Source organism: Somniosus microcephalus, chromosome 3 (assembly GCF_052327205.1).
Source record: "Somniosus microcephalus isolate GS21.2 chromosome 3, FLI_Smic_1.0, whole genome shotgun sequence".
In the NCBI taxonomy this organism is placed as follows: Eukaryota; Metazoa; Chordata; class Chondrichthyes; order Squaliformes; family Somniosidae; genus Somniosus; species Somniosus microcephalus.
The window spans coordinates 31718595-31737335 of NC_140989.1; the positions used below are offsets into that span (position 1 = coordinate 31718595).

At 46.9% G+C, this 18741-nt stretch overlaps 1 protein-coding gene across 1 annotated transcript in view; it reads left to right on the top strand.

Moving 5' to 3' along the window:
• Positions 1-18162, top strand: part of cnsta (consortin, connexin sorting protein a) — a 106428-nt gene extending 88266 nt beyond the window's left edge. The window contains exon 13 of the mRNA XM_085979799.1: positions 17970-18162. Within this exon, the coding sequence (XP_085835925.1) occupies positions 17970-18010 (41 nt within the window). The 3' untranslated portion in view covers positions 18011-18162. The remainder of the gene's footprint in view (positions 1-17969) is intronic.
• Positions 18163-18741: the final 579 nt, after the last annotated feature.

Sequence of the window (18741 nt, forward strand, 5' to 3'; positions counted from 1 at the left end):
GATCAAGGGAGTGATGGGAGTGGTAAAAGGCCAATGGAAGCAGCAGTGGCCCGAGAACCATGGTGGCAGCAAGGAAATACCGGGGGGCGGGGGGGGGGGGGGTGGTGGAAGAATTCACTCAAATCTAGAATTTAAAAAATTTAAAACTTTTACCCGCAGGTTCATAGGTGGGCCTGGGAAAGATAACAGTGCCACCTAGCATCGGAAAAATCAGACCTAGGAGATGGATTTTGGAATTGCAGCAGCACCACCTAGCATTGGGAGGACCGAACGCTAACTAATGAAAAGCATACACACCTTCCAGTTAAAAGTAATACTCCGGTGCGCCACTCAAACATGATGGAAAATCATGACATTGGCTGTGCATGCTAGATGCAAGCATTTCAATATATTACGGATAGCTAGGTACATACAACTAATGGCCCAGGTTTCCTAGTCACTGCCTCAAACACTGTAATCCAAGAAGTAATGGCAAAACTGTTGTTCTTGTGGATATGTAGATTATGTCTTGTCGCCCATTTTTCAACTTCAAAAATTGTCTTTTGCCCATTTTAAAAGATTTTTCTCTTAACTTCCCTGACAATACTGCCAAGACAGGAGCTTTCTATGAGAAACTGTATGTGTGCAACCCCATGACCCAACACTGATTGTATTTGGATTACTGTCTTATGTTTTGCCTGTTTAATTTGCCTGTTTTTCCCTAATCCAGTAGGAAGAACTTTTATCTCTCCGTTTAATTTGTCTTTGTTTTCTTCTCCATCAGATTGATCGTTGCTGTACTTTTCACCTCTTTCCCCTCCCCCCCAATCCCATCCCAACACCCTCTTGAGTAATTTGATGTTCAGATTGGGGAACTGTCAATCTGTTCATCCACTGGTCCCTGTGACTGCGAAGGAGTATTTTCGGCTGGCCGACCCCTGCAACCTGTATTTTGTCCTTGGTTGGGAAATGTTGTGTGTAAATTTGGAAGGGAGGGGGCAGGGGATGGAACTTGGGGGGGAAAAAAGTTGAAATGAACTTCAGCTGCAGATTCGTGCTCCTTAAGGGGAGAAATTCTTTTCTAGGATGACGCAGTGCATTGGTGCTCCTATGTGTCTTGCCACAAAGTGGTACGATTCAAATTATGTTTGCAATTTGTCAGCTACACTGCAGGAGAGGTGAATTGTACCAAAGTGGAAAAATAAGTAGCTGATTCACTCCATGCTGCTGGTGGTGTACACCTCTTTAAAAGTGTGACCAGGATCGACATTATAGAGACATGTTGCAGGTTGCCCTCTCAACCAGTGTGACATGAGAATTTTTTTTATTGAAAGAAAAATTGTTCTGCTCATGATCAGGCAGATGTTCTCTACTACATAGACATTTAAGGTGTTATGTGGGCTCGGCAGAAGACTTTTTTAATTATATAGGTAGATATTGTATTAAAATCTTGGACCTATAATTTGCTTGGAGACATTTTGGGGAAGATTAAATTGATTTTTTTTTTTAATTTACAGTTTGAGTAGATGGAGGTGCTTGATCCAGTGACATAACATTATCCTGAACTGATGTGTTGCAAATGTTCCCTGCCAAACCAGGATAATTTCACAGGATTATTTCATGAATATAATCTGTTCATGTGTATAGATTAAAACTGCACAAGTATTTGCCATGTCTCCGGACTAAATCAACTGTACTTTCAGTAGAGGTTGAGGTATTATTCAGTGCACTTGTTGCACCTTTCTATATAGTTTAAAACAAAGTCTCCTTGTCTGCATACCAACACAATTCCTTTTGAGCTCTAGCTCACCTGCAAGCAACTTGCCTCAACGCCCTTCCGAGGAAGATACAGCTTGTATAAAGGCATTGAAATGAATGGAAATTAAATTTTAATGCAATCTATAAACCCAAATCGCCTTGAATGAGGTTGGTGTAAATGAGCTGAAGCCTTACCAGCCTGTTATCCAAATGAAATGCCTCGGAAAAATTAATTATGCAAAGAACCTTTTTGTCTCGATGCCATAGTTTTTTTTTCCATCTTTCTGGTGGTAGGAATAAACGTAAGTTGAACTATTTTACATTGGGCAGAATAATATAACAAAGTACAGTGATCTTTTAGCCCTTAGATGGAAATGTTTTAGACTCGGGATAAGCTCGATGAAGTTACGTGGTTGGTCTTGGGTCTACATCAACCCACATTATGTGGAAGGTGGATTTTACGTGTTTCAGACAGATGAGCCTGAGCTTGTACATTTTGTGACACATTTTCAGGCTGCAAAATACATTTCTGTACATTTGTTTGACAAACACTGAATGAATTATTTTCAGAGGTTGTTGGGGGAATAAGCTTTTATTCAGGTTATTCCAATGGGATCATGTATGATCGCTTAATTTTTTTAGCAAAACAATAACACACTTGCCCCTCTTGTGTATGTTACAAATGCTTAGTTGTCATTTTAATTTGAGGACAAATAGCAGCTTATCAAAATCATGGTGGTTCCTTTTGATCCTAATCTTGCTTCACTAATTTAAATTACAGATGGTTGAATTTGACAAATAGCAGGGGTTCTTGTATTCAGTTTGTTGTCCATTAGGATTATATTATGACGCTTTGGCTATGAACTCATATTTGTCGAGAAATATGTGACAGACGGCAGAATGGAGGAACCTGTGTAGATGAATGTGTCCCATACTTGTTTCAATATACATTATTTTAGACGATAGCAAAATACTGCGGATGCTGGAAATCCAAAATAACAACAGAAAACGCTGGAAAAACTCAGCAGGCCCGGCAACATCCGTGGAGAGAGAAACAGGGTCAACGTTTCGGGTCGAAACCCTTCTTCAGAACCTCCGTTTCATCAGAGACATTAAGAGATACTCAAGACGAGGCGAGATGGTAATAGGACAGGTAGAGAGACAAAAGACGGCTCTAGATTAGGTGTGAAATGCGCTGGCAGAATGGGAGACAGCTGCCATGTGGGAGAGAGGAAAAGGCACAAGGCACTTTACAGCCTTCCGGACTCAAGTTCAACAATTTCAGATCATAACCTCGGCCCCTATTATATTTTTATATATTTTTTATCCACACCTTTGGTTTGTGCCTTTTCCTTTTTCTCTCTCCCACATGGCAGCTGTCTCTCTGCCAGCGCATTTCACACTTCATCTAGAGCCATCCTTTGTCTCTTTACCTGCCCTATTACCATCTCGTCTCGCCTTGAATATCTCTTAATGTCTCTTCACCTCTCAGACCTTCCCTTTTGTTCTTTCATCCCCTCCCCCATTTCTCAGCCCCCAAACTGGCCTTTTAATCTGTTTCATTTCCTGCTTTTTTTTTCTCAGTTCTGAAGAAGGGTTTCGACCTGAGATGTTAACTCTGTTCCTCTCTCCACGGATGTTGCCTGGCCTGCTGAGTTTTTCCAGCGTTTTCTGTTGTTACTACGTTATTTTAGATGTTTGTTGCGCTGTCAGTTGTTCTTATGATGTAAATGTTAGCTGGAAACCTCACTTCAGAGGAATTAGGTGGATTAAAAGCTTGTATTTGCTGCTTTTCTGACTCGTAGAAGACTCTTCGCTTGTGCAACACGATACCACAATGGTAAGAGAAGAAAACCTTATTAAATTCATCAGCAACTGGGATTTTGTTTTTCAAACAAAAGACTATTAGAATAGCAGATTAACCCCTTACAGACTCTTAGTTGTACTTGGATTTTTATATTTATGCTCTCTGGTATGTGCTGAACATTTAGTGCTTTATATCACTATTTTAATTGTAAATAAATATATTGGCAGTTTTCTCCTGAAAGTCTGGTGTGGTTAAATGTCTGACAATTTAAATAGTGTAATAGCATAGAACCATCTTTAAGAAGATTACTACTGTGGATAATTATTGATCCTCAAGGATCACGTAACTCTGCAATGACAGATGATTCTAAAAATGCACTGTTTCTGGATCGTATGGGACAAGTTCTGCTTACAGGAATGTCTGAAACCATTGAGAGGCAAAATGGTTTTATAAAATTGTGCAGAAAAAATGGAATCGCAATAGATGCTGTGGGTCTTCATGTTTCAATCTGTTTTCAATAAGGGATGAGGCAGGCTGTTACCCCCTCGAGCCAGCTTTCTCCACAGTCTATTGTTTTCTGAAGGAAAAGCCTTCAAACCAAACTTCTACAAGATCTCTTCCCAACTTCCCTGCCCCAAGCAATCCACCGCCACAATCGGCTACTGCAGCCCTGCCCACCTACGTTCCACAGCCAATTTCCCTCTGTCCAACTCCCACTTAGGTTTTTTTTGTAGTTAAATAACAGTTGGTATTCTGCTGATTCCCCATTGTACATTCTCTGTAAAAAAAAAATAAAAAAAAATAAAAAAATAAATAATAATAAAAAAAGGTGATAAAGTAACTTTCTTTATATATTCCATTTAGCACTGGGGTCCACAAGGTAATAGAAAGCGAGAAAGAACTTGCATTTATATAGCGCCTTTCACGGCCTCATGACATCCCAAAGCACTTTACAGCCAGTTAAGTATTTTTTGAAGTGTAGTCACTGTTGTAATGTGGGAAAACGTGGCAGCCAATTTACACACAGGAAGGTCCCACAAACAGCAATGAGATAAATAACCAGATAATTTGTTTATTTTAGTGTTGTTGGTTTAGTGATGGATATTGGCCGGGACACCAGGAGAACTTTCCGCACTTGCTAAATACTGCCCTGTCCACCTAAGAGCAAATGGCGCCTCGTCCGTAATGTGCAAAATAAAACCCTGTAGGATTACAGTTACTGGCACAGTGGCATTGATGCAAAGTGGTTTAAGGTGCACCCGAACACCAAAGTGGCAGTATAATCCAGAGTCAAGTATGACCTGACTCTGAAACTCATTAAAACTAAGTGGTGTGACACCCACTCCAGGAGACTGCCTCTCACTGCATGGGCTTGGTAGAATGCAAGTCCAGTTTACTGTGAAGCTAGGTTTAAATGTGCTCAAACAGACCACCAGAGCAATTTCATTAGAAACTTAGTACTGTGGCGGAGCCACCAAGAGACACTGAACAATAATCATTCCTTTAACTACTCTGTAGTGCAGTTGAGGACTGCACCTTTAAGCTGTGTGTAGTTTCTTGTATTTCCGCGTGATGACGTCATGACGCCGATCACGTGACCCCCAGTTGGCGCGGAGAACGTCATGACGTCGGGTTCCAGTATTTAGTGGCAGTCTTGGAGAGGCTGTGGAACTGGACAGACCTGCTTACATCTGCTCTTGTAGTTTTATTAGTTAAAGTTATTTGTATATTAAAGCTTGATTATTTCGTTTCACTGCGTTGGACTTCATTATTCGGATAGGAACCCGTTCCTACATTGGTGACCCCGAGCTCGTTGGACAACTTTCTTCGAGATACTTACAATGAACACGAAAGCCGTTGCCCTTAAATTGCCGCAGTTCTGGGAACAGCAACCAGCAGCATGGTTTTTCCAAGCAGAAGCCCAGTTTGCTATCCGGGACATTACAGCGGATTCAACCCGTTATTATTACGTGGTTTCCACTCTGGACAGCGCCACGGCTTCACGGGTCGTCAGCATCCTGGGGAATCCACCGGCAGAGGGCAAGTATGAAGCTTTAAAAGATCGTTTACTGCAGGTGTTTGGTTTAACTAAGTCGGAGCGTGCACGCAGGCTTATCGCTATGCCCGGTCTTGGGGACTCAAAACCATCAGAATTGATGAGCCAAATGCTCACGCTTTTGGATTCGGAGCCCCAATGTTTTTTATTTCGAGAGCTCTTCCTCTGCCAGCTACCCGAGCCAGTTCAGGCAGTCTTGGCCAGTTCTACGATTACGGACTGTGCCGAGCTGGCTGCAGAGGCAGATAAGACTTTTATGGTCACACAGCAGAGTTGCGCAGCCACGAGGCGTCTTTCTCCTATGCGAGCAAAGTCCAGCCCTCCTCCAGCAGGCTGGTGTGTGTACCACGCCCGTTTTGGCGCCAAGGCTCGACGCTGCCGCCCTCCCAGCAGTTTTGTTGAAAAAAAATCTCCAGCAGGCTCACAAACTTCGATGAAGAAGACAGGGGCTGACAAACACACCCACTTCACCATGGCAGTCGGTTCAGCAGGAAAACTCCTCTATATTACTGATTCCAGAACAGGGCGACGATTCTTGTGTGATACTGGTTCTCAGTGCAGTATTTTGCCAGTTTCAAAGCTAGATCTACAATCCGGCGGTCACGGCCCTTCCCTCGAGGCAGCCAATGGTGTGGCCATTCGCACGTTCGGTAAACGGACAGTTAATTTAACTCTTGGAGGTCAACGTTTTGTATGGGAATTTATAACGGCTAAAGTACCACAGGCCATCCTGGGGGCTGATTTTTTTCTGTGCCTATGGTTTTCTGGTCGACGTCCAACATTGTCGACTCATTAATGCGTCTACTTTCCATGCGGTGCCTCGTCACCACAGTACTGCTGTCTCCTGGTCGGTTGCCTGTGCGGTTCCATCGCAGGAAGGGTTTAGGCGCCTACTTGGCGAGTTCCCGGGGCTCACCAGGCCTACATTCTCGGCAGCAGTCGCGAAGCACGGTGTGGTGCATTATATCACCACAACGGGATCGCCTGTTTACGCTCGGGCACGAAGATTGGAACCCGGAAAGCTTATAGCCGCAAAGGCAGAGTTTCAGATTATGGAGCGCCTTGGGATTGTCCGACGCTCCGATAGTCCTTGGTCTTCCCCACTACACATTGTACCTAAACCAGGTGGCGGATGGAGGCCTTGTGGGGATTACAGATGCCTTAACGAAGCCACTATGCCGGATAGGTATCCAATACCGCATATACAAGATTTTTCGGCTCATTTGGCTGGCAACTCAATATTTTCCAAAGTAGATCTCGTTCGTGGATATCACCAAGTTCCTGTGCACCCTCAAGACATCCCCCAAACGGCGGTCATCACACCGTTTGGCCTTTTTGAGTTCCTTCGCATGCCGTTTGGATTGAAAAATGCAGCTCAGGCTTTTCAGCGACTTATGGACTGTGTGTTACGGGACCTTCCTTTCATTTTCATTTACTTGGATGATATTCTCATTGCTAGTAAGGATAAGGAAGAGCACATGGCTCATTTATGTACACTCTTTGCCCGTCTCAGCCAACATGGCCTCATCATAAATCTAGCCAAATGCCAGTTTGGGTTAACCAGCATTGACTTTCTGGGGCATAGGATCGCCTCAGAAGGCGCCGTCCCACTGGCCACTAAGGTAGAGGCAGTTACGGCATTCCCGCGGCCTCATATACTTAAATCTCTTCAGGGGTTCCTGGGGATGGTAAATTTTTATCATCGTTTTGTCCCCAGGGCAGCCCAATTAATGCAGCCGCTGTACGAAGCGCTAAAGGGAAGTCAGGTAAAGATGTTATCATTTGGACACCACAGATGGACCAGGCATTCCTGGACACCAAGGCGGCATTGGCGGGTGCAACTATGCTTGCACACCCACTCCCGGGCGCGACCATCGCCCTTACTACCGATGCCTCCGATTACGCCATCGGGGCAGTTCAGGAACAATGGGTTGATGGGACTTGGCAGCCATTGGCCTTTTTTAGCCGCCAGCTGCGTAAAAATGAGTGAAAATATAGCACTTTTGATAGGGAGTTGCTGGCCTTGTTTTTGGCCATCCGGCATTTTCGTTTTCTCCTAGAAGGGCGTCCGTTTACTGTATTTGTGGACCATAAACCGCTCACTTTTGCAATGGCCAAAACGGCGGAGCCGTGGTCAGCCCGGCAACAGCGCCACCTTACATTTATATCTGAATTTACGATGGATTTACGACGTGTCTGGCAAAGATAATCTTGTGGCTGATTGCCTTTCGCGTGCCCCAGTCCAGGCAATTCACCTGGGAATCGATTTCGTCGGGTTGGCGAAAGAACAGCTGGCGGATCCTGAAGTTCAGGCGTATCGGACCATGCCTTCCAGCTTGCAGGTAGCCGATGTTATGTTCCAATCGGCAGGAACCACGCTCTTGTGTGACATATCCATGGGAGTGCCCCGGCCCATTGTGCCAGTCGAATGGCGTAAGATGATGTTTCAGGTTATACATGGCTTATCACACCCGGGGATGCGAGCTTCACAACGACTTATGTCCCGTAAATTTGTTTGGAAGGGAATGCATTTAGACGTTCGGGACTGGACAAACAATTGCGTGGACTGTCAAAAATCAAAGGTCCACCGTCACGTTAAGGCTCCAGTGGCCATTTTTCCAGTGCCTGAACGCCGGTTTGACCATGTACATGTGGACTTAGTGGGCCCCCTCCCCATTTCGCGGGGTTTTATGCATCTCCTGACAATAGTGGACCGTACTACCAGGTGGCCAGAGGCGATTCCCTTGGTTGCTACGACTACAGCGGACGTATCCAGGGCATTCATTTCGTCGTGGGTGGCCCGGTTTGGAGTGCCATCTGATATCTCCTCTGACCGAGGTCCACAATTTACGTCAGAGTTGTGGAATGCAGTTGCACAGGGCTTGGGTACCAAGCTGCACTGTACCACCGCTTACCATCCGCAAGCAAATGGCTTATGTGAGAGGTTTCATCGGTCTCTAAAGGCGTCCCTCTGTGCCAGCTTGCATGGTTCCAACTGGGTGGATAGACTCCCTTGGGTGATGCTAGGCCTTCGTACAGCCCCCAAAGATGACCTCCAGGCTTCATCGGCTGAGTTAGTCTACGGTCAAGCACTTCGAGTACCAGGGGATTTCCTCCCTCCACATACAGAATCGTGGTCGCCTGCTCAGCAGCTCCTTCAGCATCAGGAGGTGGCAAAGAATTTCCTGCCTATTCCAACCTCGCATCGCAACCTACAGAGGCCTCATGTTCCGATTATGTTTTTATTCGGCAGGATGCTCATAGAGATACACTCAGACCACCTTATGCTGGACCGTTTCGTGTCATCGCTGCGGGAGAGAAATATTTTATGGTCGAAGTAGGAGGTAAGTCTGATACCATCTCCATCGACCGACTTAAACCAGCCCATCTGGATCGGAGTGAACCAGTGGTTGTTGCTCAGCCACCTCGTCGTGGACGACCACCGTTGGCTGCTAGACCAATTATGCAGCAGTCTACTATTAAATTGCCTGCTTCAGCTTCATCCTTGTCTACACCTCCTGCTACTGTTTCCTCCACCCCAGATGTACCGCTTCAGACACAACCAAGTATTGGCTCATCTTCCAACGTTCCATCATCTGAAGTTCGTAGTCGTTCGGGCAGAATCATTAAACCTCCTGCTCGTTTGACGCTGTCTGTTAGAGAATTCTGGGGGGGGCGCCTGTGGCGGAGCCACCAAGAGACACTGAACAATAATCATTCCTTTAACTACTCTGTAGTGCAGTTGAGGACTGCACCTTTAAGCTGTGTGTAGTTTCTTGTATTTCCGCGTGATGACGTCATGACGCCGATCACGTGACCCCCAGTTGGCGCGGAGAACGTGATGACGTCATGACGTCGGGTTCCAGTATTTAGTGGCAGTCTCGGAGAGGCTGTGGAACTGGACAGACTTGCTTACATCTGCTCTTGTAGTTTTATTAGTTAAAGTTATTTGTATATTAAAGCTTGATTATTTCGTTTCACTGCGTTGGACTTCATTATTCGGATAGGAACCTCCGTTCCTACAGTACAGAGTTTTGTTTTTTTAATGAGAAAGAGCACACATCTTCTAACATTGCAAAATAGCTGTTGGGAATGGGTCTTTGCACATGGATATACTGTATACAGAAAGCTCTCGCATAGCAGGTAGAATGCAATTTGAAGCCAGGCACAGCCCACAATACAACTCTGGTCTGGTCACCTGCGTTTTGCACACTACAGCTACCGGTCTTGGACTGCTAGTGCAGTATAGCTGCAGCCCAAGATAAATCTTATTCAGTGATTCAGCCACACTGGTATGTGATTTCTGGCTTTGTTTCTTTCCTTATTGATTAGGCATACAACGCAAAAAAAAAAAAAACTGTACTAGATGTTCAGCAAGTAATCCTACCAAATAGGGGTGAAGGATGCATCTCTTAACAGCAGAATCCAACGTTAACTCTGTTTCTCCACGGATGCTGCCTGGCCTGCTGAGTTTTTCCAGCGTTTTCTGTTATTTCGGATTTCCAGGATCCGCAGTATTTTGCTATTGTATTGTAGCTGTGTACAATCGTAGTGTGATCTACATATAAATCAGCAGCAATGTCTGCATTCATCAATTGATTCAGGTTCCTGTCTTCTAATAAAGAAGGTGCAGGAGTGAGCAGGGTCAAGTCAATAACCGGTCTGAGGCATGTGAAGGGAGGAAGTGTGTGAACCAAGTAGATACAAAGCTTTGATGTTTAATCAGAATAATTGTTGCTCGTTAAAACATCAAAATGATCTTGGCCTCCCTATGTAAAAGTTGAGAGGGTGAGTAAACATGCTTCAATTTGATTTGGAATCTCACTTCTACAGCTGCATGAAGTGCTCTCTCCTCCACATTGATGTTTTGATGAAAAGCTCCTCGTTTTATTTATTAAAATGTTTTGCAATAATGCATGGGGTAGCAAGGCCCAGGTTTAGGAGTTCCTATGTGAACTGGGCCTTTGCAGGATCTGCCTCCCTGTAGTTTTTTTTTAAAGTGTGTCCTTTTTTAGTTGCTAACTCAAGTACCACAGAGGCCTAGGAGTTAATCATGTACCAAATTTTGGGTGAGGAGAAATACACAGCATAGAGGGACTTGAGAATTGATGCTTCCCTTTCGGTTATATTTAATTCTCCAAGAATGGTTATGTACATATTTTATGAAGACATTGAATATTTTTATTGCACGGTGCTTATGATTTTTCACATTAAAAAAAAATCAAACTTTAAGTCTGGCTTCAAACGTTGACAAGCTAAGAGCCACTACAGAATTTGTAAAAATACAATACAATAATTTTTTCTTCGTAGTCAGCAAAGCATCAAGTGTGCTTCACAAATTATTTGATCATCCTTGCTGAAAGAAAATTGTACTTATTAGGAATAGAGTGGGGTGCCAAATAAAGGCTCATTTATGTTGGGAGTGCAAGGCACAAGACCGTTGAAGTCAGCCATTATAAAACATCTACTTTAGAAATTGAACTCAGCGCTCCAAATTCAGGGAATTATTTCAGACCTAACTCTCCCCACGCCCCCCCCCCCCCCCCCCAACCAACCCGAACACTAACTTGCCCAAAGTACTTTGATATCTTGGAATTTTAACCCCTTCAAAATTTTGCCATGGTGTCATTACTTGTAGCCAGCATCCACTCTACAAAGATACTGTTCGTTGGAGTGAGAACTCAAATAGAAATTAAAATAGTGTAAAATTACAGCAGGCATTCATACTTGGATTTTTCAGAAAGCAAGATGAGAAACAACAAACTTGCAATTATATTGTACCTTTCATGCCCTCAGGATGTTTATTCTCAGCTGAAGAGGGCATAGCTGCAGACTTTGAAGAGCCCAACTTTTAAAAGAAGGATGTTTTTAAGCAATGATAAGACTGCTCCAAGCATTTGAGAGTGTTTCTAACACAGGACGACAAGTGTTGAGGATGCCACAACTAGTATAGGTGGGGTTCTGATGCACAGGATTAAAACTCCACAATCAATCATGGAAGTTATGATAATTCCAGGGTCACCTGCAACAGACTCTCCACATGACCGGGCCTGTAATGTCAGTAATAGTGTCTTGTGAATGCTAATACTGTTGCCAGGCAGCTCCTGAGCTGTACTAACTCCTCCTCCTCAGATGGGCGAGGAGCTCAAATGGTTAGGGGCTTCAGTTAGTTCAATAGGAACAGAAGTAGGCTATTCAGCCTCTCGAGCCTGTTTTGCCATTGTTAGCTCGTGATTGATCTGTACCTCAACTCCAATTACCCACCTTTGATCTATGTGCTCCTCTTGGCCTGTTCTCCTGCAGATCGGTGGGTATGTGGAGCGAGTCCAGTAGAAGCAGCAGGGATGGAATGGTCATGGATGTTGCTGTCGCGTTGGATGATAACATCTCTGACCCCTTGGAAACCCCTCAACTAATGCCTGCATCACCAGGTTGCCCTGTTAGCTACTGAAGTGGTGCAGTCTCCAGAAGGGCCATCTCGGGTCCGTGATCACAGAGGCCGACAACCACTGCCACCTCAGGAGCCTTTGACTGCGACACAGCGGACTGATGGCTCCCATGTCCAACCAATCATTGAGCATGCCAATGCACCATATTAGAAAGTCAGGCACCAAGGCAAACACTGTGAAGTGGTAACAATTGGCAAGAGAAATGAGGACAATGAAATGTGGGTGGTACTTCCTTGACATTGTGCCCAGAAAATGTTCCTGTAATGACATTGGAGAAAAGGAACCTGTGGTGAGATGAATGGTCTGGTTAGCAGTTGGAGAGTAGTTGTTGATTGTCATGCTGAGGGTACATATTTACAGGGAATAATGAAGTGATTTGGAAGGATTATTAATGGAAGGAGATTAAAGTCTCATTATACGAAGGACTCAGATTTTGGCAACTATTGTTTACCAAATGCATCCTCAGTTTTTTTCACTGAGTTGGCTGAGTGTCCTTCTCTCTCCACCCACCCCCACCCCCATTAACTCTGTTTATTCATAATTGCAGCATACAGCAATATGTGATACATTTACTGGCAGAAAGTACCAAGCCTGTAAAAAGCATTGGAATTGTTGGTTTAATATTCCATGCACTTGGTCAATGATGACTCTCAAAGAAGCATGAACCTGATTAAATTTGTGATCAGCAGATGTATGCAGATGGAAAACAGTGTCATAAGCCAGGCCTGCAGTGGGTAGCAGCCGGCAACCTGGCAGTCATCCAGGGTCAAGCAATGGGGAATGGAGGACTGGCATAAGGTAGTGGCATTATAACAGGTGCTGGGAAAGTGGACATTGACCTACACACCCATATTGATGGAATAGAAACCCTTGCGATTCATGAAGGCTGCAATTGGGGGGCCAATGTGGGCAATCCCAGATACCCTGAACTTTAGGAAATCTTACAACCTGGGCAGAATCTAGGCTCCTCTTCTGTTTCCAGATCCATAAGGAAAGTGAAGAAGGCCTTTGCTTTGCCAACTAATATAGCAATCATTTGTGTGTTGTACGCGTATGGACTGGTGGTTGGCTGATATTACTGTTGTTCCATGTAGTGATCTGGAAGACCTTTACTGCAACATGCACAGCTGCTTGCCCTGGAGACTGACTAAGTAATCCTGCAGCATGTGGCACAAGTTTGTAACTTCTCTTCGTGAAGCATGGCCTCTTGCCTGCATTGCTCTTAAGTTAAGCGCAGGGATGTTCTCCTTGGCCTATACACTTAGGATGATTCCGATCAGCTTTTCTCTGATTTCTTTCACCTCGACCAGTATCGCTGTCGTCTTCTTCCTTCAAGTAGGCTGCGTAAGGTGGGATTTCAAATGAACCTCGTAGTACAAATGAGTAGGTAAATAGAAAAAAATGATGGAACAAAAATCCATCTTACAACCCCCCCCTTCACACACTGTCTCAAATTATCAAATCACTTTCTGCAGCAGTAAAAAAAAAACACAAGATTGTGGCGGAGCCACCAAAGGACTCAGAGCGGTTGTACATAATTCCTTTAACAGCAATGTAGTTACTGTCTGTGTCTGTACCTTTAATTACACTGTTTGACTGTACAATGTCTAGTTACCTTTACAGCGCGGTTTCAACATGATGACGTCATGCCATTAGTCACGTTCTTCCCGCCATTGGGGAATCACGTGATGACGTCATGACGTCAGCTTTCAGATCAGAGGATCAGTCCTCGTGGAGCCTTCAAGGAGAGCAGACCTGTATTCGATGTATTCCAGCCGTTTCTAGTTAAAACCTGTTTTGTTCCATTAAAGTTCATTGTTTTAATTGCCTGAGTCGAACTCAGTCTTTTCGATAGGAACCTCCGTTCCTACATTGGTGACCCCAACTTCTACGAACAATTTTCGTGAAAGATTCATCATGGACACGAACGCCGTGACTCTGAAACTGCCACAGTTCTGGGAGCAACAACCAGACGCCTGGTTTATCCAGGCTGAAGCCCAGTTCGCCATCAGGAACATCGTCGCGGATCAGACCCGTTATTATTACGTGGTCTCCGCCCTCGACAGCGCAACTGCCTCACGGACCATCAGCCTCCTCGGTAGTCCTCCTACTGACAGCAAGTATGATGCGATTAAGGCGCGGTTGCTTCAGGTCTTCGGGCTCTCGAAGTCAGAGCGCGCTCGCCGGCTCATCACGATGCCTGGCCTTGGGGACTCCAAACCGTCCGAGCTCATGAGCCAAATGCTCACGCTCTTGGGTGCCGAACCGGAATGCTTCCTCTTCCGGGAGCTTTTCCTCTACCAAATGCTGGAGCAGGTACAGGCTGCCCTACCCAGATCCGACATTACAGACTGCGCCGAGCTTGCTGCCGAAGCCGATAAGATTTTCACGGTAACCCAGCAGTGCTGCGCGGCCACGAGGCGCCCATCCCCCACAGACACGGTTCCAGCTCCTCCTGCAGCGGGTTGGTGCTCCTACCACGCCCGTTTTGGCGCGAAAGCATGACGCTGCCGCTCCCCCTGCAGTTTTTCGCCCCAAATAAAAAACAACAAAGCTCCTGCAGCATTCCTGGCGAAGGAGGACCGGGTCTAATGGGCGCTCCGGGGTTGCGATGGCCGTCGGATCTACGGGGAAACTTCTTTATATCACCGATTCCCTATCGGGTCGACGTTTTCTTTGTGACATCGGGGCGCAGTGTAGCATTCTACCTGTGTCGAAGCTCGATATGCAGGCTGGGAACCTCAGTTTTTCCCTTGTAGCGGCTAATGGCGCAGCAATTCGAACTTTCCGAAAGCAGCGGGTCCAAGTCTGTTTCGGCGGTCAGCACTTCTGTTGGGAATTCGTCACGGCCACAGTCTCACAGGTCATCCTAGGGGCGGATTTTCTGTGTACCAACAGCCTCCTCGTCAATGTCCGGCACCGCCGGTTGATCAACGCGACCACCTTCCACTCGATTCCGTGCTACCATGGTAGCTCCGTGTCGCGCTCTATTGCCTGCGCCTTCCCTCCTCCGGATGACTTCACTCGGCTCCTCGGTGAGTTTCCGGAGCTGACAAGGCTCACTTTCTCCTCCTCGGCAACGAAGCATGGTGTTGAACATCATCATACCACTACTGGCTCCCCGGTTTATGTGCAGGCTAGAAGGCTTGAACCCGGCAAGCTCGCAGCTGCGAAAGCGGAGTTCGACACAATGGAGCGGCTCGGGATCATTCGCCGATCCAATAGTCCCTGGTCCTCGCCTCTCCACATTGTTCCGAAACCGGGCGGCGGCTGGCGGTCATGCGGTGACTACCGACGCCTAAACGACACCACCACTCCTGATCGGTACCCGATTCCGCATATTCAGGATTTCTCGGCCCATTTGGCGGGAAATTCTATCTTTTCTAAAGTTGACCTCGTCCGGGGGTATCACCAGGTTCCCGTGCACCCGCAAGACATCCCTAAAACCGCAGTCATCACCCCTTTCGGCCTCTTTGAGTTCCTGTGGATGCCGTTTGGCTTGAAGAACGCAGCACAGGCGTTCCAGCATTTAATGGACTCCGTGCTCTGAGACTTACGCTTCTTCTTCGTCTACCTTGACGACATTCTCATCGCCAGTGCTAGCAAGGAAGAGCACATCTCCCATTTGCATACCCTCTTTACGTGCCTCAGCCAGCACGGTTTAATCATCAACCCGGCCAAGTGCCAGTTCGGCCTGCAGCAGATCGATTTTTTGGGACACCGCATAACATCGGACGGCGCCGTCCCCTTAATGACGAAGGTGGAAGCGGTTACCTCTTTCCCGCGCCCGCCAACCATCAAGGCCTTGCAAGAGTTCCTGGGGATGGTCAACTTCTATCACCGTTTTGTCCCTAAGGATGCTCAGCTTATGCAACCCTTGTTCGGGGCCCTCCAGGGCAAGTCTGGTAAGGATCCAATCAGCTGGACAGCCGAGATGGACCAGGCGTTCGTCAACACCAAGAGCGCTTTGGCCAATGCAACCATGCTGGCGCGCCCATTTCCAGGTGCCACCATCGCCCTTACCACGGACGCATCAGACTACGCCATCGGCGCAGTGCAAGAGCAGTGGGTCAACGGCACATGGCAACCGCTGGCGTTTTTCAGCCGTCAACTACGGAAAAATGAAAAAAATACAGCACCTTCGATCGGGAGCTACTGGCCCTTTTCCTCGCCATTCGCCATTTCTGGTTCTTATTGGAAGGACGTCCCTTCACGGCTTTTGTCAACCACAAACCTCTTACGTTCGCCATGGCCAAGACCACCGAACCGTAGTCCACTCGTCAACAACGTCACTTGATGTTTATTTCCGAATTTACCACGGACATTCAACGTGTGTCTGGTAAGGACAACCTGGTGGCGGATTGCCTCTCCCGTGCGACGGTCCACGCAGTTCATCTGGGGATCAACTACGCCCTCATGGCTGCAGATCAGGCCTCAGACACTGAGGTCCAATCATACAGAACCGTCCCCTCTAGTTTCCAAGTGACCGACATCACTTGACAGGCGCCACGCTCCTTTGTGACGTCTCCATGGGCGTTCCCCGACCTATCGTGCCGGTCGTATGGCGCCGGAAGGTGTTTGATGCCATACACGGGTTGTCGCACCCTGGGATGAAGGCTTCACAACGGCTTATGTCAGCGAAGTTCGTCTGGAAAGGTATGCACCTCGATGTCCGTGACTGGGCTAATACCTGCGTAGTCTGCCAGAAGGCCAAAGTCCAGCGTCATGTTAAAGCTCCAGTGGCTACGTTTGCTGTTCCGGAGCGTCGTTTCGACCACGTGCATGTGGACCTTGTGGGGCCGCTTCCGCCTTCTCAGGGTTATACTCATCTCCTCACCATGGTGGACCGCACCACTAGGTGGCCAGAGGCAATTCCTTTGGTTTCCTCCACTTCGGCAGACGTCGCTAGAGCTTTCATCTCCTGTTGGGTTGCCCGTTTCGGGGTACCGGCGGACATCTCTTCCAACCGTGGGCCACAATTTTCCTCAGAGCTTTGGAATACTGTGGCTCAGGGGCTCAGTGCCAAACTTCATCGCACCACCGCCCATCATCCACAGGCGAACGGCCTTTGTGAGCAATTCCACAGGTTGCTTAAAGCCGCCCTTCGGGCCAGTCTTCCAAGGTGCAGGATGGGTGGACAGACTTCCATGGGTCCTTTTGGGTCTTCGTGCGGCGCCCAAATAAGACCTGCAATCGTCCTCAGCTGAACTCGTCTACGGCCAGCCTCTCCGAGTATCAGGGGATTTCCTCCCTTCTCCCACAGAGCCATGGTCCGCCTCCCAGCAACTTGTTAGCCACCAGGAAGCGGCCAGCTGCTTCGCTCCGGTGCCTACATCAAATCACGGCTTACAGAACTCCCACGTGCCAGCGGAACTGAAGAATGCTGAGTACGTATTCATCCACCATGACGCTCACTGAGATCTGCTCAAGCCCCCTTACACTGGTCCTTTCCGCGTCATCGAACCAGGAGACAAATCCTTTTCGGTAGACATTGGAGGAAAGCCGGATCACATCTCGGTGGACCGATTGAAGCCGGCTCACCTGGACCTGGACCACCCAGTTGTCATCGCTCAACCACCGAAACGTGGCCAACCGCCCGCAGCCGCCGCACCAGATCAACCAAAGCCGCCCGTCAACTCGACCACGCTCGCAGCGCCTGCTCAACCACACTCGACTGCCAGCTCGACCACTGGTCATCAACTTCCTCTGCCAGGTTATCGAAGTCGATCAGACAGACTTGTCAGACCTCGCCCTCGTCTCACTTTTTCTGTTAAAGACAATTCTGGGGGGGGCGCATGTGGCGGAGCCACCAAAGGACTCAGCGGTTGTATATAATTCCTTTAACAGCAATGTAGTTACTGTCTGTGTCTGTACCTTTAATTACACTGTTTGACTGTACAATGTCTCGTTACCTTTACAGCGCGGTTTCAACGTGATGACGTCATGCCGTTAGTCACGTGATTCCCCAATGGCGGGAAGAACGTCATGACATCAGCTTTCAGACCAGGGGATCAGTCCTCGTGGAGCCTTCAAGGAGAGCAGACCTGTATTCGATGTATTCCAGCAGTTTCTAGTTAAAACCTGTTTTGTTCCATTAAAGTTCATTGTTTTAATTGCCTGAGTCGAACTCAGTCTTTTCGATAGGAACCTCCATTCCTACAAGATGAAGTATTGTTTGAAAATGCCACCTAGCTTCACCAAGTGCCCAAGTTTTATGGGCATAAACAGGAACTAGCATAGCTGTGGAGATGATGCAAAATCAAGTTCCTTATTTAAATTTATGCATCAAGCTCCTCCCTGTTCTGGGCAGACACCACCTCTGCCCATCCCCATCAGCGATTCGCAGAGTGGGCAAAAATCATGTGCAACTGATTTCCACCAACTTTACCACTCCATTACACCTGGTTTCAAGGCAACGCCTAGATAAAATTCTCATCCTCGATTCCAAATAACTCCATGGTTTTACCCCGCCCTACCTCTAACTTCTTCCAGCCCCACAACCCTCTAAGATTTCTGCGCTCCTCCAATTCTAGCCTCTTGTACATCCCCGATTTTCATCGCTCCACCATTTGCAGCCGTGCCTTCAGCTGCCTAGGCCCTAAACTCTGGAATTCTCTCCCTAAACCTTTCCGCCTTTCTACCTCTCTTTCCTCCTTTAGACGCTCCTTAAAACCTACCTCTTTGATCAAGCT